General features: G+C 44.1%; 1 protein-coding gene across 1 annotated transcript in view; it reads right to left on the bottom strand.

Moving 5' to 3' along the window:
- ush2a (Usher syndrome 2A (autosomal recessive, mild)) overlaps positions 1-23966 on the bottom strand; it is a 387029-nt gene that overhangs the window by 314805 nt on the left and 48258 nt on the right. Inside the window, exons 10-13 of the mRNA XM_037541699.1 lie at positions 14905-15100; positions 14086-14216; positions 9059-9254; positions 1458-2105 (exon numbers count right to left, since the gene is read on the bottom strand). Of these exons, the coding sequence (XP_037397596.1) occupies positions 1458-2105; positions 9059-9254; positions 14086-14216; positions 14905-15100 (1171 nt within the window). The remainder of the gene's footprint in view (positions 1-1457; positions 2106-9058; positions 9255-14085; positions 14217-14904; positions 15101-23966) is intronic.

The raw sequence follows: 23966 nt of genomic DNA, 5'->3' as shown, positions 1-23966 counted from the left end.
CGCACACGCACACACTCAGACACAAACACACACAAACACACACACACAAACACATACGCACGCACGCACACACACACACACGCAGACACAAACACACACACACGCAGACACAAACACACACACACGCAGACACAAACACACACACACACACACACACACGCACACACACAAACACACACACGCGCACACACACACAAACACACACACGCACGCACACACTCACACACAAACACAAACACATACGCACGCACGCACAAACACACACACACAGACACAAACACACACACATACGCACAAACACATACGCACAAACAAACACACACACGCAGACACAAACACACACAAACACATACGCACGCACGCACGCACAAACACACACAGACACAAACACACACACACACGCAGACACAAATACACACAAACACACACACACGCAGACACAAACACACACACACACACGCACACACTCAGACACAAACACACACAAACACACACACGCGCACACACACACAAACACACACACGCACGCACACACTCACACACAAACACAAACACATACGCACGCACGCACAAACACACACACAGACACAAACACACACACATACGCACAAACACATACGCACAAACAAACACACACACGCAGACACAAACACACACACATACGCACAAACACATACGCACAAACAAACACACACACGCAGACACAAACACACACAAACACATACGCACGCACGCACAAACACACACACAGACACAAACACACACACGCACAAAGAAACACATACGCACAAACAAACACATACGCACAAACAAACACATACGCACAAACACACACACACACAAACACACACACACACAAACACACACAAACACCTACGCACACACACGCACGCAGACACACACACACACGCAGACACAAACACACGCACACACAAACACACACGCACACAAACACACACGCACACAAACACACACACACACACGCAGACACAAACACACACACATACGCACAAACAAACACATATGCACAAACAAACACACGCAGACACAAACACCTACGCACACACACTCGCGTGCGCACACACCCTGCAAATGGTTCATACTGGATTTCATTCATTGTTGCCAACGGTAGAGTGAGTGAGGCATTTCAGCACCTCCCTCATTAGTGATTAGGGAAACACACTATCGTGAGAAATTATTGCACTATGTATCGTGAACCTCCAACAGATTCATGAGTGGCAGTTGGCAGTGATGTTCAACAATTTAAACAGTATTTAAAAAATGATTTTTTTTGTTTGTGTAGTATGTTTTGTGCTGTTTGCTGTCTAGTTTAAATTTATTCGTGAAAAAGTTCAACTGCACTGCTGTTTGTTCACAAACTCCAAGAAAAACAAAGTATCATGAAGATGTCTATCATTTTTGCCGTATTGCTCACCTTGAGGAACAGAAACTCTTACCTGGCTTACAGGTGCCACAGTCTCGTCTGTGACGGGTGGGCAGGCACACACACTGCCCGCTGTCAGGGTCACACACTGTTCCAGCCACAGTGCCCAGAAGGTCACAGCTGCACGGCTGGCACCCATGCGTGGAATTAGCGGAGACTAGCCAGTACATATGAGGGGAGCAGCGATTACAGCGACGCCCCTCTGTGCCGCTTTTGCACCGACACTGGCCCGTCAGCTTATCACATGCGAACGACTCCTCCAGCGTACCTCTGGGCTCGCATCGGCACGGCAAGCAGCCCAGGGAGCCGCCTCCACCCAGGCTGTGGTAGCCGTCCCGGCATGAGTCGCAGCGCCGGCCCTGCACTTCCGGCCTGCACACGCACTGACCCGTCACAGCGTCACAGGTGGAGCCTGGAACGGAGCCAGCGGGGCTACAGTCGCAGGGCAGGCACAGTCCACCGGACTTCAGGCCATAGGTGCCTGGGGCACAGGTGTCGCAGACGAGGCCCTGGATGCCATCCCTGCACTCACACTGACCAGTGAAGGGGTTGCAGAACTGGTGGAGTGAGCCGTCCGGGTTGCAGCCGCAGGGTTCGCAGCCATCTGGGTTTGTGGTATTGAGGAACTTGAAACCGTAGTTGCAGCGGTCACAAGAAAGGCCTGCAAACAGAAGAGGAGGTGTTACTTTAAAGATTAGTGATGCAGTCTGGTCTCCTAGGGTGGATCCAGGTCCTGGCCCTGATGAGTAACCCTGGCCTGTATATTTTAGTTGGCAAAGAAAGTGCACGTCTACATATTTGCTAACATACAGCACTGCGCAGAAGTCAGACACCACTTTAAATTGAATGTCCAGTCAAAATGGCCTTTAAGTACAAGTTATTCATTCTTCAGGAGATATTTCTGACGTCCACTCTGAAAAAATCCACAGGTGTTTCTGTCTCAGAAAAAGAAGAATAAAGGCAATGGGTGGACAAATGAATGCTTTACTATAATGAACTGTTAAGGCCTCCATATCATGTATTTTTAACATGTCACTGCTGTCGGAAGAAAACCTCGTCCCTCCTAAAGAGAAACTTTACAGGAGAAGGAAAAAAACACCTTTACTTATAATGTCAGTCAATGGAACCAGACGTCTTTTCATTTCGTCCTGTTTGTTATAAGTTCATCATGAAATTTACACACAATATGAAGAGCAACAGGCTTTTACAAATTATCTCAAAAACTGAAAAATGCCAAAAATGGAGATATGAGGTTTTCTTCCGGCAGCAGCGATATGATTTCTGCGAATGTACTTACTGGCCATTTTCACATAATTAAATTAATAAAAGGCGGTCTCTGATTTTTGCAATCCTGCATGTGCACCAACATTAACTGTATTATTATCACACTAAAAAATGTCCGTATATGGAACGTTATCTTGTTTTGGAAAAGTCAGAATTTTTTCCTCTTTTCTTATATTTAAAACTCCAGATAAAACAAGATAGTTCCCATTCTAAAATCTGATTGGCTTAGCCACATTCAAAGCCAGTGTTAAATACCCGAAACACCACTACGGCTGCACACATCATCCTCTGAACACTTCAACTCGGGGGTTGTGGTTAGTTGGCTGATTAGTTGGATTAGAGGCCAGAATCACAAAGATGTCGTAAAACTGAATGTACTTTTTTCCTAATTTCATATTTTAGAAAACAGTTCCAGTAAACTTATTTTAAAAAAAAAAAAAAGCAGGTTTTTTCCAAGAATACACAAAAACGTCTTAGAGGCTGTCTTAAGGTTGGAAGTTGGCCGTTGGCCGCCATCAGACCATCGGTCAGTCAGTGCGGTCTGTACAGCATCGCCGGCTATAGTCGGTCCTCGTCAGCACTTTTTGGCTGACTGACCATGTTGAATCGGTGCTGGTGGTCGACCGTGACACCAAATCTAGGAATGGATATTTTAACTATGTCTGATATTCAGATGTACAGACATTTAATAAATAACGTGATTATCATCTTCCCAACAAGACAAACCCCTACACAAAAAACTAACACTGCACTAAACACTGTAAAACATGGCATGGAAGGGGCTCTGATTACACACTAATATAACATGAAGAAGGATTCTCACTAATTTCATGTTTTATTGTCATAATTATGAGGACACATCAGGCGAATGGTGGCTTACTTTCCTTTTTCACTCTATAATTAACCTAAACACGGACATCTGAAGCATTTAATGCATTCAAACAAGTGTCTTTAGTAATTTGTGTGCTGCAGTTTCAGTTTCAGACCATCTCCAACTCCTGCTATAGAGAGTCGTTCCCTTTCGCGCAGGTGCATCAGGTACGAGCGTGCCGACCGTGCCGACCGTCAGCTGTAGTCCTCGTTCTGTGTGCAAATTCTCACTGGAGGTGACGGACAGCCGAGAGCTGATGGAAGCCGATCATCCGTCATAGTTCGACTTGCTGTGACCCGCGTCTTTGTGGATCCAGCCTCAGAACCGAGAACCACTTCTCTATTCCATTTCGTCACCTTGCAGTAACACCGTTATCCAGAAACACTGAAAGCCCATCATCTTTTACTCAAAACCACCAAATTAGGCACAGCGCTCTACCTACTCTGTGCGCACATGACCCAAAACCACAAAAATAGACGGCAAAATAAACAAATAAAAAAAGTGAACTACAGCATGTGGAATAAAAAAAAAAAAAAAAAAAGTACACAGGGAAATGACATCATTAAGTGAGGCCCTTACCCAATGATGAATGACCCACCTCAGGCATAGCACTTAATTTCACTAAAGGAAAAATAAATAAATTAAAGTGGCCCAAGAAAGGCAGCGGAGAAAAAAGGAAAGGTAAAAATAACCGTGTGGCCGAAAAAGAATTACTGCTCATTTGGAAGAAAAAAAAGTGGTCTATGTGGATTCAAATCATATCAAGTTTTTTAAAATATGCGCAGGACTTATTTGAATATGCCATACATATTCCTGACAGGTAATCTATTCCTAATGTTGCTGAGCAGAGCCTGAGGGCACTGCGTGAGTACAGCGCCTCTATAAGTGCTGGGGACTCCACACCCAGCCGCCGCTTTCGGTTCCTCTGCTGAGGTCCACTTTAATGAATTTAGATATTAATATATTGTTCCCTGCCCACAGTTAAACCTCGTTACGACATTATGTTAAGTGCGCAATGTGACACAGATGAATACCCCGATAACAATAAAGCTGAATCGCTCCAATTTGTTATTGCATTCCTAGTCTTGGGATATTAGGAGAGCGGCTGTCGAGCCGAGTAGGAGCCGGATTTGAGCAGAAATGAGCAAACAAAGAAGAATAAAGAGCATTTATAAATATCAGCACATCACCACTATCATAACAAAACTGTATCTCTCAGAAACAGCTACTATATGGAGAAATGTAGGTTCACAGCTTTGTATGTATGTTATTGTAACAAGATTTTATTAGTAGTAATTAGTCATTCTGGGCCATTTCCATTGCTGCATTCACTCTGACATGTTCATGCAATCTAAAGGGAAAGCTCTCTCTCTTTCTTTCTATCTCTCTCTCTCTCTCTCTCTCTCTCTCTCTCTAAAACATTTTATCATATATTACATTAATTCCTATTTCGCACATTCAAAAACAAGAACAGACCCAAACAGAAACCAATGGAACTCTTTCCTGCTTAACGATCAGCAGGGAACTGTCATAGTAAATTGTTATGAACATTTAATTGAAATTTCTGCACACAAGTCTATAACAGCTAATTTAGCAAAGCTTTGTCAGCTTAGTAAACATCAGCATAACGTTCTAGTTTATAGGCTAAGTTTAGTTTCCAGTTTATTGGTGACGGTGGAGAGTAAAGATGTGCGAAAACGTCATTGACTTCGACTGCATATGGTGCTCAAGACAACGGTGAGCACCCTTAAGACCCAAACCCTGAAACACATCCCCGGCTCATTATCCCTCCTCCACCAAACTTTACTGTTGGCACTCTGCATTCCGGTGGGTAGTGTTTTCCTGGCATCCACAGATTCAGTCAGACTGCAGATGGTTAGGCATGACTCTTCAATCCAATCTTCAATTCCACTGTTCCAGAGTCCAGTGCCGGCGCTTTACACCACTCCAGCCGACGCTTGGCATTGCACATAGAGATCTTAGACCTGTATGCAGCTGCTCAGCCATGGAAACCCATTTCCTGAAGCCCCCAATGCATGGCTCTTGCACTGAAGTGGTTTCCAGAGGCAGTCTAGAACTTTAGTCAGATTTTTATGCACTATGTGCTTCAGCACTCGGTGACACCACTCTGCGGTCTACTGCTTCATGGCTGAGATGTTATTGCTCCCAGACAGTTCTACTTCACCACAAAATCTGCAAGGCTGATGAGTGGGCGTTTCTGAAAAATCTGAACTTAATAATTAGGGATGTCCACCTGCTCTCGGCCAAATGATGTACCAATACGGCCTGTTGGTATCATAAACCAAAAAACTGGAACCATAGTGACCGCTGACTGATGGCCAATGGAAAATGCACAGTTCCGGTTTCCTGGTGGTTCATAGCACGGCGCTCTAAATGTACCACAGTTCTCCTAACCGGTTCTGTGTGTGAGTGAATATGTGCTCGCTCGGTTGTGTATGCATGAAATGGGACGTGTTGCTATGCAGCCAGGCGGTGCTCACTCTATCAGTAATGCTCCTGGACGTAATATTCTCATGCATCAACATTTCAAAGTGTATTGTGTACACAGAGTACTTGGGGCACTTGATAAATTTTGCCCTTATGAAGCCGCTGCTGGCCTCAAACGCGGCGGAGGTAATAAATTGCCATAATCAAATCTAATTTCTGAGAAATACCTGTGGGAGCGACAAACAAAGAAGCAGGTCTTGTAAGCAGGCATGAAAAATAACGGGGACGGGGCGGTTTATTATAATCAACTTGGCATTGAATTACAAAATTAAAATTAGGCGGCCCTTGATATCCTGGCTTAGCAATGTGCGCGATCTTCTAAGTAACATTCGTTTGCATTTCATAAGAAATGCTTCAAAGGCACGGAGAGAGGGAGGGGGACAGAAGAGATTTATCACAAAGGACCTGAGATGGTTGAAAAAGAGAGGGGGAAAAATCCATTTGGCTGCAGCTTGCAGTAAATTTGACGAGAAAAAAAAAAAAAAAACACACCAACTAGCCAAGGGTGTGTTCACTGTGTACAGTGCCCAAACAATTTAATCACGGCATCAACATACAGGCTACGGCAAATGGAAGGATGGTGTTTAAAGTACTTCAACACTGTATTGCCAAAAGTATTCGCTCGTCTGGCTTCACACGCATATGAACTTGAGTAACATCCCATTCTTATTCCATAGGGTTTAATATGATGTCGGCCCACCCTTTGCAGCTATAACAGCTTCAGCTCTTCTGGGAAGGCTTTCCACAAGGGTTAGGAGTGTTTATGGGAATTTCTGACCGTTCTTCCAGAAGCACATTTGTGAGGTCAGACACTGATGTTGGACGAGAAGGCCTGGCCCACAGTCTCCGCTCTAATTCATCCCAAAGGTGTTCTATGGGGTTGAGGTCAGGACTCTGTGCAGGCCAGTCAAGTTCTTCCACACCAAACTGGCTCATCCACGTCTTTATGGACCTGCTTTGTGCACTGGTGCCCAGTCATGTTGGAACAGGAAGGGGTCGTCCCCAAACTGTTCCCACAAAGTTGGGAGCGTGAAATTGTCCAGAATCTCTTGGAGCTGAAGCTTTAAGAGTTCCTTTCACTGGAACTAAGGGGCCGAGCCCAACTCCTGAAAAACAGCCCCACACCATGATCCCCCCTCCACCAAACTTTACACTCGGCACAATGCAGTCAGACAAGTACCGTCTCCTGGCTACCATGCAAACATAACTAATTAATTACAAATATATGTTTTTGAAATGCCACTTGAAAAGATTAGAATGTAGCGGTTCAGGCTGGTGAAGAATGCTGGGTATATGCAAATGAAACACTCCGCTATATGTGACCTTCACCTCCCTAGACGGTGAAAAACGGATGAGGTCTACAGAAGAAGGGAGTTACTGCACCCGTATGGCAATATTTTGGTTTCCAACCAGACGAACACAGAGAACCGTTAGACGTTAACAGTGTTACATGCCGTTTATGCCGAAAACTGATCACCACCAAAGGCAATGCAGAGCTTGAATCCAGTACGAGCTGCCAAGCTGTAAGCACTTCAGCAAGACAGCAGTGCCTGAGATGTATAATAAATGTTAACTAACTAACTAAGAACTATTTGTAGCACGTCATGCGCTACCCCGGGCTCAAGGAGGGCACTGGAGGGAGGAAAAACTTTTGCAGCAGCCATTCCTTTAATATTTTCTTCAAACTCTCTTCAGTGGTTTTCACTAACTAAACCACAGACTTTCTTACTGAAGCTTTTCAGCTCTTCAGTCTGTCTCTGTTGCATATCTCTCTCTCTCTCTCTCTCTCTCTCTCTCTCTCTCTCTCTCTGAGTCCCCTCTGTCATTTTACGTGGCCGACCACTTCGTGGCTGAGTTGCTGTCGTTCCCAATCGCTTCCACTTTGTTATAATCCCACTGACAGTTGACTGTGGAATATTTAGTAGTGAGGAAATTTCACGACTGGACTTGCTGCACAGGTGGCGTCCGATCACGGCACCACGCTGGAATTCACTGAGCTCCTGAGAGCGACCCATTCTTTCACTAATGTCTGTAGAAGCAGTCTGCAGGCCTAGGGGCTCGGCTTTACACACCTGTGGCCATGGAAGTGACTGGAACACCTGGATTCAGTGATTCGGATGGGTGACTGAATACTTTTGGAAATACAGTGTATAATCAGCAATTCTTTGGCGGCTCATAAAGAAGGACATTTATTTTGTTGCTGAGGTCCACTTTTGTACGTGTATGGAAGGTTGTGTAAGAGGGCCCCTCTTGCCATTTGGTGCTCAATAAAGTGAAGGCCTTTTCTTTCCTTCTACAAGAACTCAGCGGCTGAAGTCTTTCATTCCTTTTCCATTTTTGTAGATGTTCTTTGACACATTCAAATCTTTTCAAAGATGTTAGATTATAGACAGTTATTAGGGCAAATAATATATACAATATTAGAGTTAGTTATAAATGTCCAGACCCTGGGCAGAAGAGAGCGCTCTCAGCAGCGACAGCTGTGTGAATATTTAATGAAATAAATGGACCAACAGAAACGGGAAAAACGTTTCATAAACAATGGAAAAGGGAACAAGAGGAAGGAAGAGCCAAAGAGAGAAGAAAGGCCAGGGTATGGAGGAAGAGAGCGAGAGAGCGAGAGAGAGAGAGAGAGAACAGAGAGAGAGAGCGAGAGAGAGAGAGAGAGAGAGAACAGAGAGAGAGAGAGCGAGAGAGAGCGAGAGAGAGAGAGAGAGAGAGAGAGAGAGAGAGAGAGAGAGAGAGGGAGAGAGAGAGCGAGACAGAGAGAGAGCGAGAGCGAGAGAGAGACAGACACACACACAAAGAGAGAGAGAGAGAGAGAGAGAGACAGAGACAGAGAGAGAGAGACAGAGAGAGAGAGACAGAGAGACAGAGAGAGAGAGACAGAGAGACAGAGAGAGAGAGAGAGAGAGAGAGAGAGAGAGGGTGCAGTGCTGTTTGATACCTACCGATTACGTTGGCCTTGCACTGGCATTGACCTGAGTACTGGTGACAGGTAATATCTGGTCGTGCCGTCCCGGCGGCATTGCAGTTACAGGCTCGGCAGCCGTCAGCGAGCGGAGACTGCAGTCCGTAGAATCCGTGCTGGCACTGATTGCACTGTCGGCCAGACACACGTCGCTTGCACTTACACTGGCCCCCCATCTGTGGAGGAAGAAGACAGCAGCACGTGACGGTGCTCCAATTAGGACACTCCGGCAGCACAGTGCAAGTGTGCGTGTGTCAAAGATGGACACCTCACCTCACTCACCTCACCTCCACCACCCCCCCGGGCCCACCATTGCTGACCCCCACTGGGATGCTTTTTATCTCCATTACCGGGTTTAGCAAAGGGAAGGACTGGGGGGGCGCTAGTGTGTGGTCAGCTAGTTGAGCTCTGTGGTTATCTCCCACAACTCAGGCTCTTGTTTGGATGGCTGAAGTTACTAGCCATCACAAAAGGCCAGTGAGGAGTAAGCTGGGGGTGCTGATGCTGATGGGGCCGAACGTTTCAGGAGTGACTCTGCGATGATGCAGCCAACTGGGCTGGCCAGCTATGCCAACTCCGTCACAGAAGGAAAAGTCAGTTTTCATAACAAACCCACGCGCAGTTGTTGCATTACATTTCTAAAGCTGTAGACTAGAGGCTGAACAACACGAAATCTGTGACGATACCAATCGTAACCCCCTATTGCATGAATTATTACTTGCACATGATAAAAATGTTTCAATGTGTCTTTGTTATTTACTTTGCTTAGAAAGAAAAAAAAATTATATATATATATATATATATATATATATATATATATATATATATATATATATATATCATTTTATTAAAAGCAAGACCAAACAAAATCAACTTATCCTTAGTGAAATGGAAATCCCACATACTGGAAATGAATGCAAATTCAATTGGTATCTGGAACATATGCTAAAAACAACATCACACTAAGAATTCCTGGTGATATCATAAAGTATTTGTCCTTTAAAGTAAAAGACCCTTTTCCCACAATTAAATGGAAAACACAGATATCACTGCTTTTTAGTGAAACTGAGAAAGTAATTGCCGCCACATGGCAACACAATGCAATAGAGGGTTAAGGAGTTAAAATTCAGGTGATTAACACACTGGCTCATACAATTTAATCTGGTCAACAAAAGTCCAGCAGTTTAAAAAGACTGACCTTACTGACAAACGACTATTAGGTCTTTGTTTTTTATTTACCAGCAGGACCTCATACTGGGGGTCGGGGGGACTTCAGGGAATTCTTAGTGGAATGGAAATCGACTATTATTGATAATAATGATACTGTGGTTGTTGACATACTGTAACGCTGTGTTGAGCTGCTAGTGAGCAATGATGTATGAAAGCAGATGGGTGAGAACTGCTGTGGGGAAAAAACCAACAACAAAAACAATCATCCACAGAAACGGCCTTGCCGAGATAAAACTGACAGCATAAGATGAAGATTCAGTTCGCTTTGGGAAGTCGTGCATATTTACGCTGGAATATAGTCCATCAACACCACTGCATTCATTTCACAGCTGTGGTCAAAAGGGCTTCAAAGAAACTGACCGGCATCGGCACGTCTGAGCGACGTTAACGCAGTTTCAGCAGGTTAGCGTGGATTTTTACGGAAGCGATTTTTTTGGGGGTGATTATAGAATTCCAGTGTTTATTAGCAACATTAGCATCGTAGCTCCAGTTCTAAACTGAAGAAGCAAAATTTGGACTTCAAACGCGTCTTAAGATGATCGACTTCATCTACTCAAGTTCAAAGCTATGTAAATTGGGTTTCTAGCTAAATTACTCCCGCACGTCTCTAATACTTCAGTACTCGGTTTTTAATCAGTTCTCTTCATGGAGAGTTGCGTTTGTGTTACACCACGTCGTCCTCATGCTGAAGGTTAGGTTTGGATGCATTTCACCTTTTTTTTTTTCCTTCAAATCCTAACCAAGAGCTAAAACTGACCAGATATGATAAAAGTCACTATTAAGATGGGCAAAAAAATGATTTACTTATAACGTAAATCAACATAACTAGGTAACTGGTCCACTGGTTCATCATGGACACGACGTAAAGGCCAGCGAATGTGCTCAAATAATGAATGAATAAATAAATAAATAAATAAATAAATAAAGAGTGGCCAGCAACGACATACTAAAGGAATACTCTGGAAAAGCGGAACGCTGGTAACACGGCTGTAACATACCCGACTCAAATCATCATCCAATCAGAAGCTTTGTGCTGAAGTAGGAAAAACACAAAAGGACCAGAAACAAGAATCACTGGAATCATGTAAGCATGTTAATTAGCCCTCACTTGCAAGCATTCCGTGTACCTCGTTTTAGCCACATCAGTATTTTCAGACATTCCTTTAAGCACCAGACAAAGTGACGGCGGATACGAAACTCTTGAACTGCTACATTATATTACACCATTAATTAATTAACGGAAAAGGAAATCATTGTTTAATCGTACTTCGTATCAGTATGCCTAGCACGAGCAAGCCTTCCAGAACTGTGCAACACACCGGCAGCTCCGAGGCCTGCCCAGCGCTCCGCAGCACCGGCACAGTCCGACAAATGAAGCCATCCGAGAGATTAAGGAAATAATCATTCCCGGAATTTAAATAAGGCAACAATCTCAAGACGGGCCTGACCTGCCCATTGATTTCGAATTTGTCATCCAGTATATCTATTGACAAGGATGGCCCCAGCCCTCTGAACAGGCTCTGGTGATGCTTGGGTAGAGGGGTGCGGAGGGGGATTCTCCAGAGAGAGGGGGGCTTCCTAATGACACTTTTACATACTCACTGCAATCCTTTACCGATCACAACACTGATAAATGCCGGTGTGAATACTAAAGTCTTCAGCCGATACGTCGATACAGGCGTCCCCAGCGTGAAATGGGCCAATAGCTTTAAATGAATGTGGAATTTTCCAGTCTGTCACTAAGCAAAGGAACAAAGGCCGCTGCTGGTTCTTGATGAGATCTGAGCTACAGTTTAACACGCTGATAAAAATTCAGCCAACGCTGAACGAAGGAGCCTGAAAATGCTTGCAGACAGGAGAGGAACGGAACTGGGTTTGTGTAACTTGTATACCAATAAGCCAAAACATCACGACAGCATTACCTTCTTGCATCATTTATACAGAAACTGCAAAGGTGGCAGCTGCTGGTCTTGCTGAAGCTGAACTGTGTCTCGCCTTGGCGGACAGCGAAAGCAGTTTGGGGTCAGGTTGGATAATCTGGGGAATGATTGCTCTTGAAGTGTTAGTGTATTAGATGCAATGTGTCTTTGAAGAATGTACACTATTTCCAAAAGTATTCAGTCACCCATCCAGATCACTGAATCCAGGTGTTCCAGTCACTTCCGTGGCCACAGGTGTATAAAGCCGAGCCCCTCGGCCTGCAGACTGCTTCTACAGACATTAGTGAAAGAATGGGTCGCTCTCAGGAGCTCAGTGAATTCCAGCGTGGTGCCGTGATCGGACGCCACCTGTGCAGCAAGTCCAGTCGGGAAATTTCCTCACTACTAAATATTCCACAGTCCACTGTCAGTGGGATTATAACAAAGTGGAAGCGATTGGGAACGACAGCAGCTCAGCCACGAAGTGGTCGGCCACGGAAAATGACAGAGCGGTCAGCGGATGCTGAGGGGCATAGTGCGCAGAGGTCACCGACTTTCTGCAGAGTCAATCACTACAGACCTCCAAACTTCATGTGGCCTTCAGATCAGCATAGAGAGCAAAGGGTGGGCCGACATCATATTAAACCCTATGGTTTAGGAATGGGATGTCGCTCAAGTTCATATGCGTGTGAAGCCAGACGAGCGAATACTTTTGGCAACATGGTGTATATTTGAATTATAAAGTAATAAACAGAAACAGCACGTGTTCTAACAGGCATTATGAAACGTGTTAAATACAGCTTGTCCACATGGTTGTCAGTGGAGTGTAAAGACAATAAGGACTAATGTCTGTAGACTTCAAGCCCCAGGAGATCAACTGGCTCTGAACACGTCAGCCGCCTCACACCTGTGAGATTATCACAGCTTGGGTCACTGTGATGCACCAGTGGCATCGCATCGTCTTACCTTTTAACTGCTCCTCTTTATTACAGCAATAGAAGTGAACTTATGGTCAAAATAGCCAAAATATGTAAAACGGATCTAAATCTACTTTTTAGCTTTGGATATATGACAAATCAACAGAAATGAATAAAATTGCTAAGAACTTCGGAGACGTTCTTCCGGCAATGACAGAATATTCCTATTTTTATGTTTAAGAAATGTGGCAGTTGAGAACTGACCAGACATGTCAGTTAAGTGCTGTATAACAAAATCTACTGAAGGCGGTTTAACTGACCACGTCAAATATGATTCGACCGATATTGACACTGCAATGTTTCTATATTATATAAATACAGAAATTACTCAAACATTGAGTTTCTGTTGCTTGAATTTAAGAAGATTGACAGTCAAATGAGACAACGATCAGTCAGTAAAGCACTGTTTAACTAAGTACTGCAGTCTGTTTCATTTACTGATCATATTAAATTATATTGGCTGATATCGTTTCTAGCAAGTTATCGCAATTTTTAGCCCCATTAAATCGATATCGGAAATATAATTTTCATATCGGCCAGGACCGAGCGAGTTCATGCGTTCATGCAGTCGTATGTAAAAGTTTCAACAAAAAACTGTTGATTTTCTAAGTGAAAATAAGTTCATGCACCTTCTGCAGAGAACAATATATTTGCTAAATTTAACAAATTGGGAAAAATAAAAATATCGTGCATTACCGTGTGCAGACGTGTGCATTACCGTGTGCAGACGTGTGCAGACGTGTGCATTACCGTGTGCAGACGTGTGCAGACGTGTGCATTACCGTGTGCTCCCTGTAGAGGAGGTGTAACTAATTTTCACTCAGAAAATCAACAAAACGAGTCATTTTTGCAGGGGCGCCCAAACTTTTGCATCCCCTTACCTGATCACACTCCAGGCTGCCGTTGACGGTCCCGGCACCGCTGCACTCGCACGGCTTGCACACGTCCTCGGCCCACAGCGACGTGCCGACTTCTCTGTAGAACAGGCTCCTGCAGCGCTCGCAGTTCCGTCCTTTCCATCACGCGCGTGTTGGGGATCGTCCACGGGACGTGGGGAAGACAAGGACAGGATCAATCACACAGGACCTTGATTTCAAATTAACACACCGCTGTCCCGAGAGAGGCAAGGTGTCCATTTTAATGTCCCCTTTGGTCCCTAAGTGCCACTGCGTCTGATGCCCAACATATGAAACAGTGAACCAGTTAGCATGGCCTGATATACTTCATTAAACCCCCATCTGTTTCCCTCTGATCTAATATTTAGACTTTCCAGCTCTCTTATCCACCACGCTGTTGGGAAGGATTCTTACCAAGACGTGTCCTTTTGAGTTCAATTCTGAGGGACCATTTGAAGTTTTGGGATATGTAAAAACTGCGTTCTTGCGTGTGTGTGTGTGTGTGTGTGTAATGTTGTTGTTATGGTTTTTCACCACAGTAGCACGTTGGAATATGTGGAAAGATGAGGCTATAACTGTATATCATGTGGGACGCAATATTTGGAAAACATACTGCTGGTCAACTCGCTATCGTCTTTATGTAACCAGCGCAGCTCAACACCAACCTCCCCGCTAAACACCGAAACCCCCATACGACATCTGTGATTGGTCAGGACGTTCAAAGCACAAAATCATTCCGTGATTGATTAAAGGCAGTTTTCATATTTTACACATTTTTGGCTGTGTGTGTTGCGGCACCGTTACCTGTTGTGTTATGAGCGCAGCGGTCACAAACTCCCCCTCCGCCGCGGAAGTGATCGAGGGGGTAAGGATCCACGCTGGCGTTGTAGTGGCAGGAAGAGGCGTGGCCATAGCACTGGCATGGGCGGCAGTTGTACGCTTGCACCTGGTCACCTGCTCGGAAGGGCTTGTCGTTGAATAGCGGAGCACAGCGTTCACACTGTATGGAGATGAAGAGCCAGATCAGTCTATACATACAGCAAACAACCCAATAATACACAGCTTTGCTGAACATTAAGGTGGGGGGTAATGTCATTTTACCAGCCAGAAACTTTGTAATTTGCGTCATTTGCAGCATTTCTAATGATATTTCTATCACTACCATGTAACAATTTCAGACCCATAATATGCTCCAGGACACAAGCCACAAATGTTCATAATTACATAATTACTTTAATTAGAATTACTGTTTACCATCAATTTGTAATACACATTCTAATGGTTCTCAAGAGCAGCAACAATCCAGTATTAATGATCATATATGACAAAGAGCTACTGCAGGAAAACCTGCAAACAACCTGAATTAACAAAGGATTGTACAGGATTTAAGTAACGCAGTTCATTATATAGGAATGAAGTGACTTTTTAAAGCAGTGTTTAGATACAGAGCATCTCTCACACACACACACACACACACACACACACACACAGTAACTGTTTTTGAAACACATACTGCCATAAAACACAAATGTATTTAGGGGCTTTGTGTGTGTTTGGACACACACACACTGAGCGTATATGAACGCACGCATGCTGATACTCACAGTTCTGCTTATATTCACTGTGTTGTAACTTCCTCATACCAGTGCAAAACCTGCTCTCATTTAAATACAACAAATCTGTCTTATTTACAATGTAAATATGCAAGAGATGCACTTTTATTCCTGCTCGTTCATAGTTTACGTTAATGTATGTAGATTTTTAGAATCCTGCCTAATTTGTCTTTTTAGACTCCCATTTTATTTCTGTCTAATACACACACACACACACACACACACACACGCACGCAACCCCAATTCCAGTGAAGTTGGGACGTTGTGTAAAACAGATAAAAACAGAATACGATGATTTGCAAATTCAACCTTTTCAACTGATATTCAATTGAATTCACTACAAAGACCAGATATTTAATGTTCAAACGGATAAACAATAGTTCTTTCTATCCATGTTAAGAATGTACTGTGTATATTATGTTGTTTTTGGCAATTACACAAAGCAGTGATACTGTAAATACTGTAAAGCAGTAAAATATTCTGAACAGTTTGTTTTCACTTTGGAGCAACTGACAATATTTTTTAGGGCGGTTCTGAAAAACGTTGCCTGCCGGCCTGTTTAAGAGGATGTAGCGTCTCATTAGCACTTTCAGCAGATTAGGAATTTACTGCCAACAGTAAACACCTTCATCCATCCATCCATCCATCCATCCATCCATCCATCCATCCAAGCCGCTTCTCCGTCAGGGTCGCGGGGGGGTGCTGGAGCCTATCCCCGCGGTCTTCGGGCAGAAGGCAGGACACACCCTGGACAGGTCGCCAGTAAACACCTTCATATAGAATCAAATTATTGTCTGTCTTACATGCTTTAAAGTTTCAGTGTTCAGAGCCGCTCACTTCAGGTAGGACAACATCGTGTCTTGGTTTGGACCCCAGAGATTACAAGTACATCTTCAAATTCTTCCAATTCTCATTTCAATAATGGAATATTTACTGACACGGCAATTCCCTTAAGATCAATATAACCCGGGGTCATCTCTGCACGCAAAACTAAAGTTGGCTTCTTAATTTAATCTTCTGTTCCACATTAATCGGTGCAGCAGTCGCATTTTGGCGCCTCGTTTTCTACCGTTCGTTTTCGAGCAGGTAAAAGCTGCCGGAATCTTTACTAAGCGTGCAGTCCATAAACATGACTGACACTGGAAAAGACTAGAATTAAGAGAAACACCAGCAATAATTACATTACACAACTCCCTGATGGTCAAACTAACCCCATCCGAACGGTACCAACCATTACTCCACCAGGCCAACAGCGCTGAAGATTCCAACGTTGAAATAAGAACCTAAGCAGTGGCAACGCCATCCATCCATCCATCCATCCATCCATCCATCCATCCATCCATACGAATGAATGTGTTCAGTAGGTTCTTTTTCTCAGTGTAACCAGACTTTCACATACACATCACCATCAGGCAAATTGCCAGCTCATCATTTCAGATTGATGGAGATAAATGGGAATAGATTTTTTTTAATTCGGTTGAACTGATTAATCATGACAGTCGTATCTTTTTTAAAGACATTAATAACTTCAAACTCAAATCCAAATAAACATGTATCTAGAACGCACACGAGCAAATAGGGCAATTACTAAGAGTGACTTTCAACAACAGCTACTGAGCTAAATAATACTCACGTCAGCGATAAAAATGGGGGTCTTGAGCCCTTACTGGTAACGACTTTGATTTTGTGAGCAGTCACTGCAAATTACGGTGGACAAAAGAGCCATCAAATGAAATGATTAAAAATGGATTAAAAAGTGGGATTCCCTGGTGATGGCTCAAGCTGTGGCGGACGTTCCTGACACTAGCCTGCTGCTGGAGCAGTCCACTGGCCCAGGGGGAATTGCTAATTTGGAGGACGAGATGCTAGAGGAGCCAGACATGGACCCCCTGCTTCTACAGCCTTTTATACACAGCTTCAACCAGACAGGTGGGCAGACGCAGCTGGGATTTAGGCATTCAGATCATGTTATACTGTTATACACAGTTATACTGTACTACAGAGGCAGTCGTGGACTGGAGGTTAGGGAACCGGCCCTGTGACCGGAAGGTCGACGGTTCGATCCCCTGAACCAACAGGACGTGACTGAAGTGTCCTTGAGCAAGACACCTAACCCCACTGCTCCCTGGGCGCCGTGGATAGAGCTGCCCACTGCTCCGGGCAGGGGTGCTCACTGCAGGGACGGGTTAAATATGAAGGTGAAATTTCCCCGTTTTGGGATTAATTAGGGTCACTTCATCTTAATCTATATAATATGTACTATAATTACATGGCAAATCTTAAAAATGATCTAAGTGGAGAATTTATTCAAACTGAGCTGAAGAAGAGCTTGTTATTCAAGACTTTCTCCTTCTTTAAAGCTTTAATAAGGAATTGCTCCAATGCAATATCCTAGTTTACTAATAAAGAGCAAAGGTGGGGAACTGGCAGCCGGCAGTTAGTCCAACCCCCGCAGGGTCAGTTAGTCCAACCCCTGCAGGGTCAGTTAGTCCAACCCCTGCAGGGTCAGTTAGTCCAACCCCTGCAGGGATCAGGCTTAAATATGATATCTCTTCAAACTGTAGTGCACAATTTCTATTTGAGTATAGTATTGAAAAAAGATGACAAAATACGTTATGTGGCAAAACTTTGCGCAAGTCGCAATTTCTTTATTTTTTTTATATTTTCCCCCCAATATGTTAAATTCAGCAAATAAACAGTAAACGCACAGAAGTGTGTTTTCTGTAGATGATGTACTTACTGTCACTTAGAAAACAACAAAACGGGTCATTTGACTTTTCCATAAGGGATTTATAAGCTGTGACAATTCCAAGTACTGATTTAGTAGCGTCCAAACTTTTGCATGTGCAAAAACTGCTTTTTTAAAATAAGAGTTTGCTGCAGAGCTTGTGTTTATTTTCAATTTAAAATAAATCAATCAATTTGACCAGTGATACCAGTATGATCCCTAATGCACAGACTATAGGCCTGTGACGCACCTGTGACCCACCTGTGACCCACCTGTGACCCACCTGTGACCCACCTGTGACCCACCTGTGACCCACCTGTGACCCACCTGTGAGCTGCATGTACCTTTTTCTGAGAAGCTGGTGACGTCTGTGGATTGAAGGTTTGGTGTAATTTGTGTTTGGGGCATTTTTCATTAATCTCCATTCATTTGTCCCAAACCTAAAACCTAAACTGTCACACAAACTGCGGGAACTGCACAAAAGGGATTTTATACCAAGACAAAAAAAACGTGCTCAGAAAAGCCGATGAATAGAAGAGGCAAGACTTTACATCATGGGTTAAAGTCAGATCTTGTCTAAACCCTCTGGAAGGACACGGCGCTTTATGAAGTAGCATTTTTAGGTTTTAAAATTAGCATAATTTATCTTTTTCAGCCAAACCAAAAATATAACCCAAGAAAGCCTGAAGCTCCATTAACAAACTGGGGTTCAAGTTTCATGGACTTCCTGCATTTGCATGCGCCGTCTGCTAAGCTTATTCATCAGTAATATAAACAAAAGGTGCCATTGCTTATTTTGCAACCCAAAACCTTGAGTAACTGAATATATTAGCATACAACTAAACCCTTTCTAATCAGAGAGCTGGTGTGCTGGCAAGCGCTGAAAGCAAATGGAACCGGCGATGAGGCCGACACTGAGATCAAGTGGTCTCTGATACTGTGCTTTTCAAATTCTGTCCATGATCCGTCAAAGTACTGCTGAGCTCATTGGGGCAATCAGGTAATAAAATAAGCCAAGATCCACTGAATGACAACGTCCTGCAGTGCAAGCAACTTGTTCAGCCTGCAATTATCAGCCAACTTTAATCTAAACGCCGAATAAACTGGGAACGTTACAATAAGATCCAGTGGATGTGTGTGTTGGCTCCATATGCAACACTAAAATAACTCATCAAAAGACAAAATGCATATTTTGAAAGTTCAGGGTGATTCACAAAATATTAATCTGATTTCAAAGTGATTTATTTCTCCTGTAAATCATCACAGATCAGTGCAGTGAGCTGTAAACGGTTTAAATGAGCATAAAGTTTATTATGTAGTTCTACAAGGTCTCAGTCTGAACCTCCTCCAGCTGGACGGACGACATCGACACCACAGTCAGACTCATCCCAGACTGGACTGAGCGTGTCGAGCGTCGCTGCTCTCACGGCTCTTTCAGTGGGATTTCGGAGATCATCCAGTGCTGTGGAACCAGCGCCGAACGCTCTGAGCTGCTGGAGCTTCACTGCAGATGAAAATCCCGCTGCTCAGTTCTGACGGATTCACTCTTATTGACGTGGAGAACACAGAACGGTTCCTGCTTACAGGTCTCAGCTCCTCTCAGACTGAAGGAGCCGGTCAGAAACTCTATGACCCCCTCTTACAGTTGGAGTGTGATTGGTTCCTCGGCGCCTCACGGCTGTAAAAATATGGCGCTTTGAAACTGGATGAATCTTTTTGAATCACTCTGTATTATGATTGTTTGATCACATTTGCGACAAACATTGCAGGATATTAAAAACACATCGATGGATTTTACCCAACTTTTTCCTCCACCTGCTAGCCAGATCTTCCCCATCACACAGCGCTACCAACCTTCGTCTAGTCCACTGCATCTTTTTAAACTGCCATTAACGAAATCGCAAGGAGAAGAAAGTTCATCAGTAATTCTGTTAACAGACGCTCACATTGGCTAGCTTCACGCCGAGTGACTGGCTTAGAGAGCGGGGCAAATTACGCCATCCTGTACTCCCTGGATCAAACTTGTAATTTCCCCGTGATGGGGCCAACGCTTATACAGTTGTGCCACTTGGTTCCCCACAAGTGTCTTTTCAAACTGCCACTCACTGGACAGCTCAACATGCTCGGAGGAGAACACTAACGGCCCATTCATCATGCTGAGTCGTTGGTGGGAGAAGGAGAACCATCCTTCCTACCAAGAGACCGAGGACAATTATGCTCTTTTCAACACCCAATTAGGGATGGCTGTGGCATCGCTGAGGGTCAACCTTGTGGTCTCCCGATGATGGAGCCAACAGGCCTAAGAATCCACAACCTTGATTCATCCAAAACACCCACAACCACTCATATGGGCTCAGAGCCCACAATAAAGCATTCAATGATTGGTTAAAGGCTCGTTGGCATACTGCAGCATTCCGAAAGATCAGTACTGGAGTCAGTCGCCAGCCGTCTCAGGGTCAGTTCTGATCACTCAGTGCCAGCGATGAGCACTAACAGATAACAATATGAGCCCAAATCTACTCTTCTCAGATTCATTAAGAATCCAGTAAAAATAGGCACGAACTGAAGACACTTTGACCGTAATAAGATCACAGCAACAAAAAGAAGTCACACTGCTTGCCAAGCGAACATTCTGAGAGATGAGGGAAGTGTGCATGAATGGAGATGTGTGTGAGAGCCCTGGGACGGAAGGAGGAGTGTGTCCTCATCCTGCGTGAAAGGCCTGCGCGAATGCCATGGCTAATTTCACGCTCCCCCAGGAAAGGTCTCTCTGTGGCTGCTGCAGGGGAAAGCCTGCGGTTAACCTTTAGTCTCCCTCAAAACGCGCTGCTTTAGCATGCTTTGCCAAGGCAGCGTCCTTGCCGCCATGTGCCGCCGCTTGGATAAGGCCACAGGGGTCTGCAGGGTGACCCACGAGTCTGCATACCAACATACTGACATTCTACACTTCTTTAGATAAATGTGAGAATGAGAGGTTCACTCCATTACAGAGGATGTGGAGAAAACGTCAGAGATGTTCACAAGCTGCTTCATTCAGTCCGAGTCTCGAGCCACTGGGGAGCGAGTCCGAGTCAAGTGAGTCAGAGTTGAATTTAGGCTCATTAACAGCTAAAAACATCCCAGATTCCACAACACTATTTCCAAACAGTTGGCATGCAAAATGTGAATGAAAACAAAATGCAATCATGTTCAAATCATTTAAATCCTATATTTAACTGAACAGCTCCTTAACGAGCAGCTCGTTGCTACGTCAGAGTAACGAGCTCCGCCCACTCGCTGCTCAGCCGGCAGTTCATTCTCCAGCTCCTTACGCTAAATTCCCAAACTGTCGTCTCCACTGAGCAGCTTTTCAGTCGGCAGCTGTGACAGAAGAACAGCTGAACAACCTGGAATCAGCCAGAAATGAACCCAACACCATTCGCCAGACGTGCCTGATCTTCAGAGTCGGACCAAATCAGACCGAGCCGTAAAACTGACCCAATATCAGGTTCAGCTCAGTTTGGTCAGTTTCTCCAGATCAGTATTAATGTTGTTTTGTTCCAGCCGGTCTGTAAAGCTTCTTACAGCCTGTTTAGTTTGGCGAATGGTGTTGGGCATTCTCAGCGGGAATGATGGTGTTTGTGGACAAACGTGTTCTCAACCAATCATCTTGCATGGTCAGAACTAACTGGTGTATAACGGTCAATTAATAACATTTTTTTCCTAAAATGATAAAGATTACACTCAGATCACATAGACAATACATGAGTTTTGTAACAAGCGCTTTGACAATGGAATATATTGAAGGAATATTTCAGGGCTGATGTGCGTGAGGCTGTATAAGAGCTCCATGCTACAGACTCCAGGTAGGCATGGCCTCTGACAGAGAGCACTGATCATTCTGGCATGTGTCGGGTGACTTTTGCTACTTTAATGTCAGCAGAGAAATTGCGTGGATTGGTTTTGAATTCATCATTTCCGATGCAGCATTCAGCAGAGCAGAGAAGTTAAATATTCATCACTTATATCCACTTGATCTATCGCTGAATATCACGCAGACAGACAGGCACTTCCATTTACAATGTCCAGCACAGAGTGTAGATATGCTCCACTTGGTGGGGTAAAAATCAGTAATATACAGGAACAGCTTTTGTTATTTATTAAAGCAGTAGACGTCTCAAAGGTGTAGAGTGAACAGGCCAGTGCTCAGTACAGTACTATGCACAGTCGGGACTTCAAAGGACTGCCTTTAGACACACTGACAGTGAAACTGGGCCCACCTTTAAATTTAATCTGTTAAAAAAGAATCTCAGCAATTGGAGAGGCACCATCCTTGACTGCTCGTTCATTTTTAAAATTATGAATCATTTAGGATGCACGGACGGCAAAATTGTAAATATTTAGAATTTTTTTGACCACATAATTAAATTGGTGAGATATCATTTAGAGCGGTGCACTACAGAAAAATGGACTTTTCATTATAGTGGTGAAAGGAACCAGGAGGGTTGTCTACAATCCAAATATAGCCATTTTATTTACCGTGCAAAATGAACCTATGAGTTCATGAGTTTTGCAAAAATATGCTTGCTTTGGGTATAATTTAGCATTTGTCTCGGTACCATCCATCCATTTTCCAAGCCGCTTCTCCGTTAGGGTCGCGGGGGGGATGCTGGAGCCTATCATATATATACACACACACACACACACACACACAAACACACACACACACACACACACACACACACACACAGGTCCCACATTTCTCTGTATATTGTGTGTATATTTCATGGTCTTTTTTTTGCTTTGTTCCGTCTGCATTGTTTTTAGAGCGTATATGACGCTGCCCTGCGTATTGTTTTTAGAGCGTATATGACGCTGCCCTGCGTATTGTTTTTAGAGCGTATATGACGCTGCCCTGCGTATTGTTTTTAGAGCGTATATGACGCTGCCCTGCGTATTGTTTTTAGAGCGTATATGACGCTGCCCTGCGTATTGTTTTTAGAGCGTATATGACGCTGCCCTGCGTATTGTTTTTAGAGCGTATATGACGCTGCCCTGCGTATTGTTTTTAGAGCGTATATGACGCTGCCCTGCGTATTGTTTTTAGAGCGTATATGACGCTGCCCTGCGTATTGTTTTTAGAGCGTATATGACGCTGCCCTGCGTATTGTTTTTAGAGCGTATATGACGCTGCCCTGCGTATTGTTTTTAGAGCGTATATGACGCTGCCCTGCGTATTGTTTTTAGAGCGTATATGACGCTGCCCTGCGTATTGTTTTTAGAGCGTATATGACGCTGCCCTGCGTATTGTTTTTAGAGCGTATATGACGCTGCCCTGCGTATTGTTTTTAGAGCGTATATGACGCTGCCCTGCGTATTGTTTTTAGAGCGTATATGACGCTGCCCTGCGTATTGTTTTTAGAGCGTATATGACGCTGCCCTGCGTATTGTTTTTAGAGCGTATATGACGCTGCCCTGCGTATTGTTTTTAGAGCGTATATGACGCTGCCCTGCGTATTGTTTTTAGAGCGTATATGACGCTGCCC

This window comes from Pygocentrus nattereri, chromosome 10, assembly GCF_015220715.1.
Source record: "Pygocentrus nattereri isolate fPygNat1 chromosome 10, fPygNat1.pri, whole genome shotgun sequence".
NCBI lineage: Eukaryota > Metazoa > Chordata > Actinopteri > Characiformes > Serrasalmidae > Pygocentrus > Pygocentrus nattereri.
This window is presented reverse-complemented; position numbering and strand designations above follow the sequence as displayed.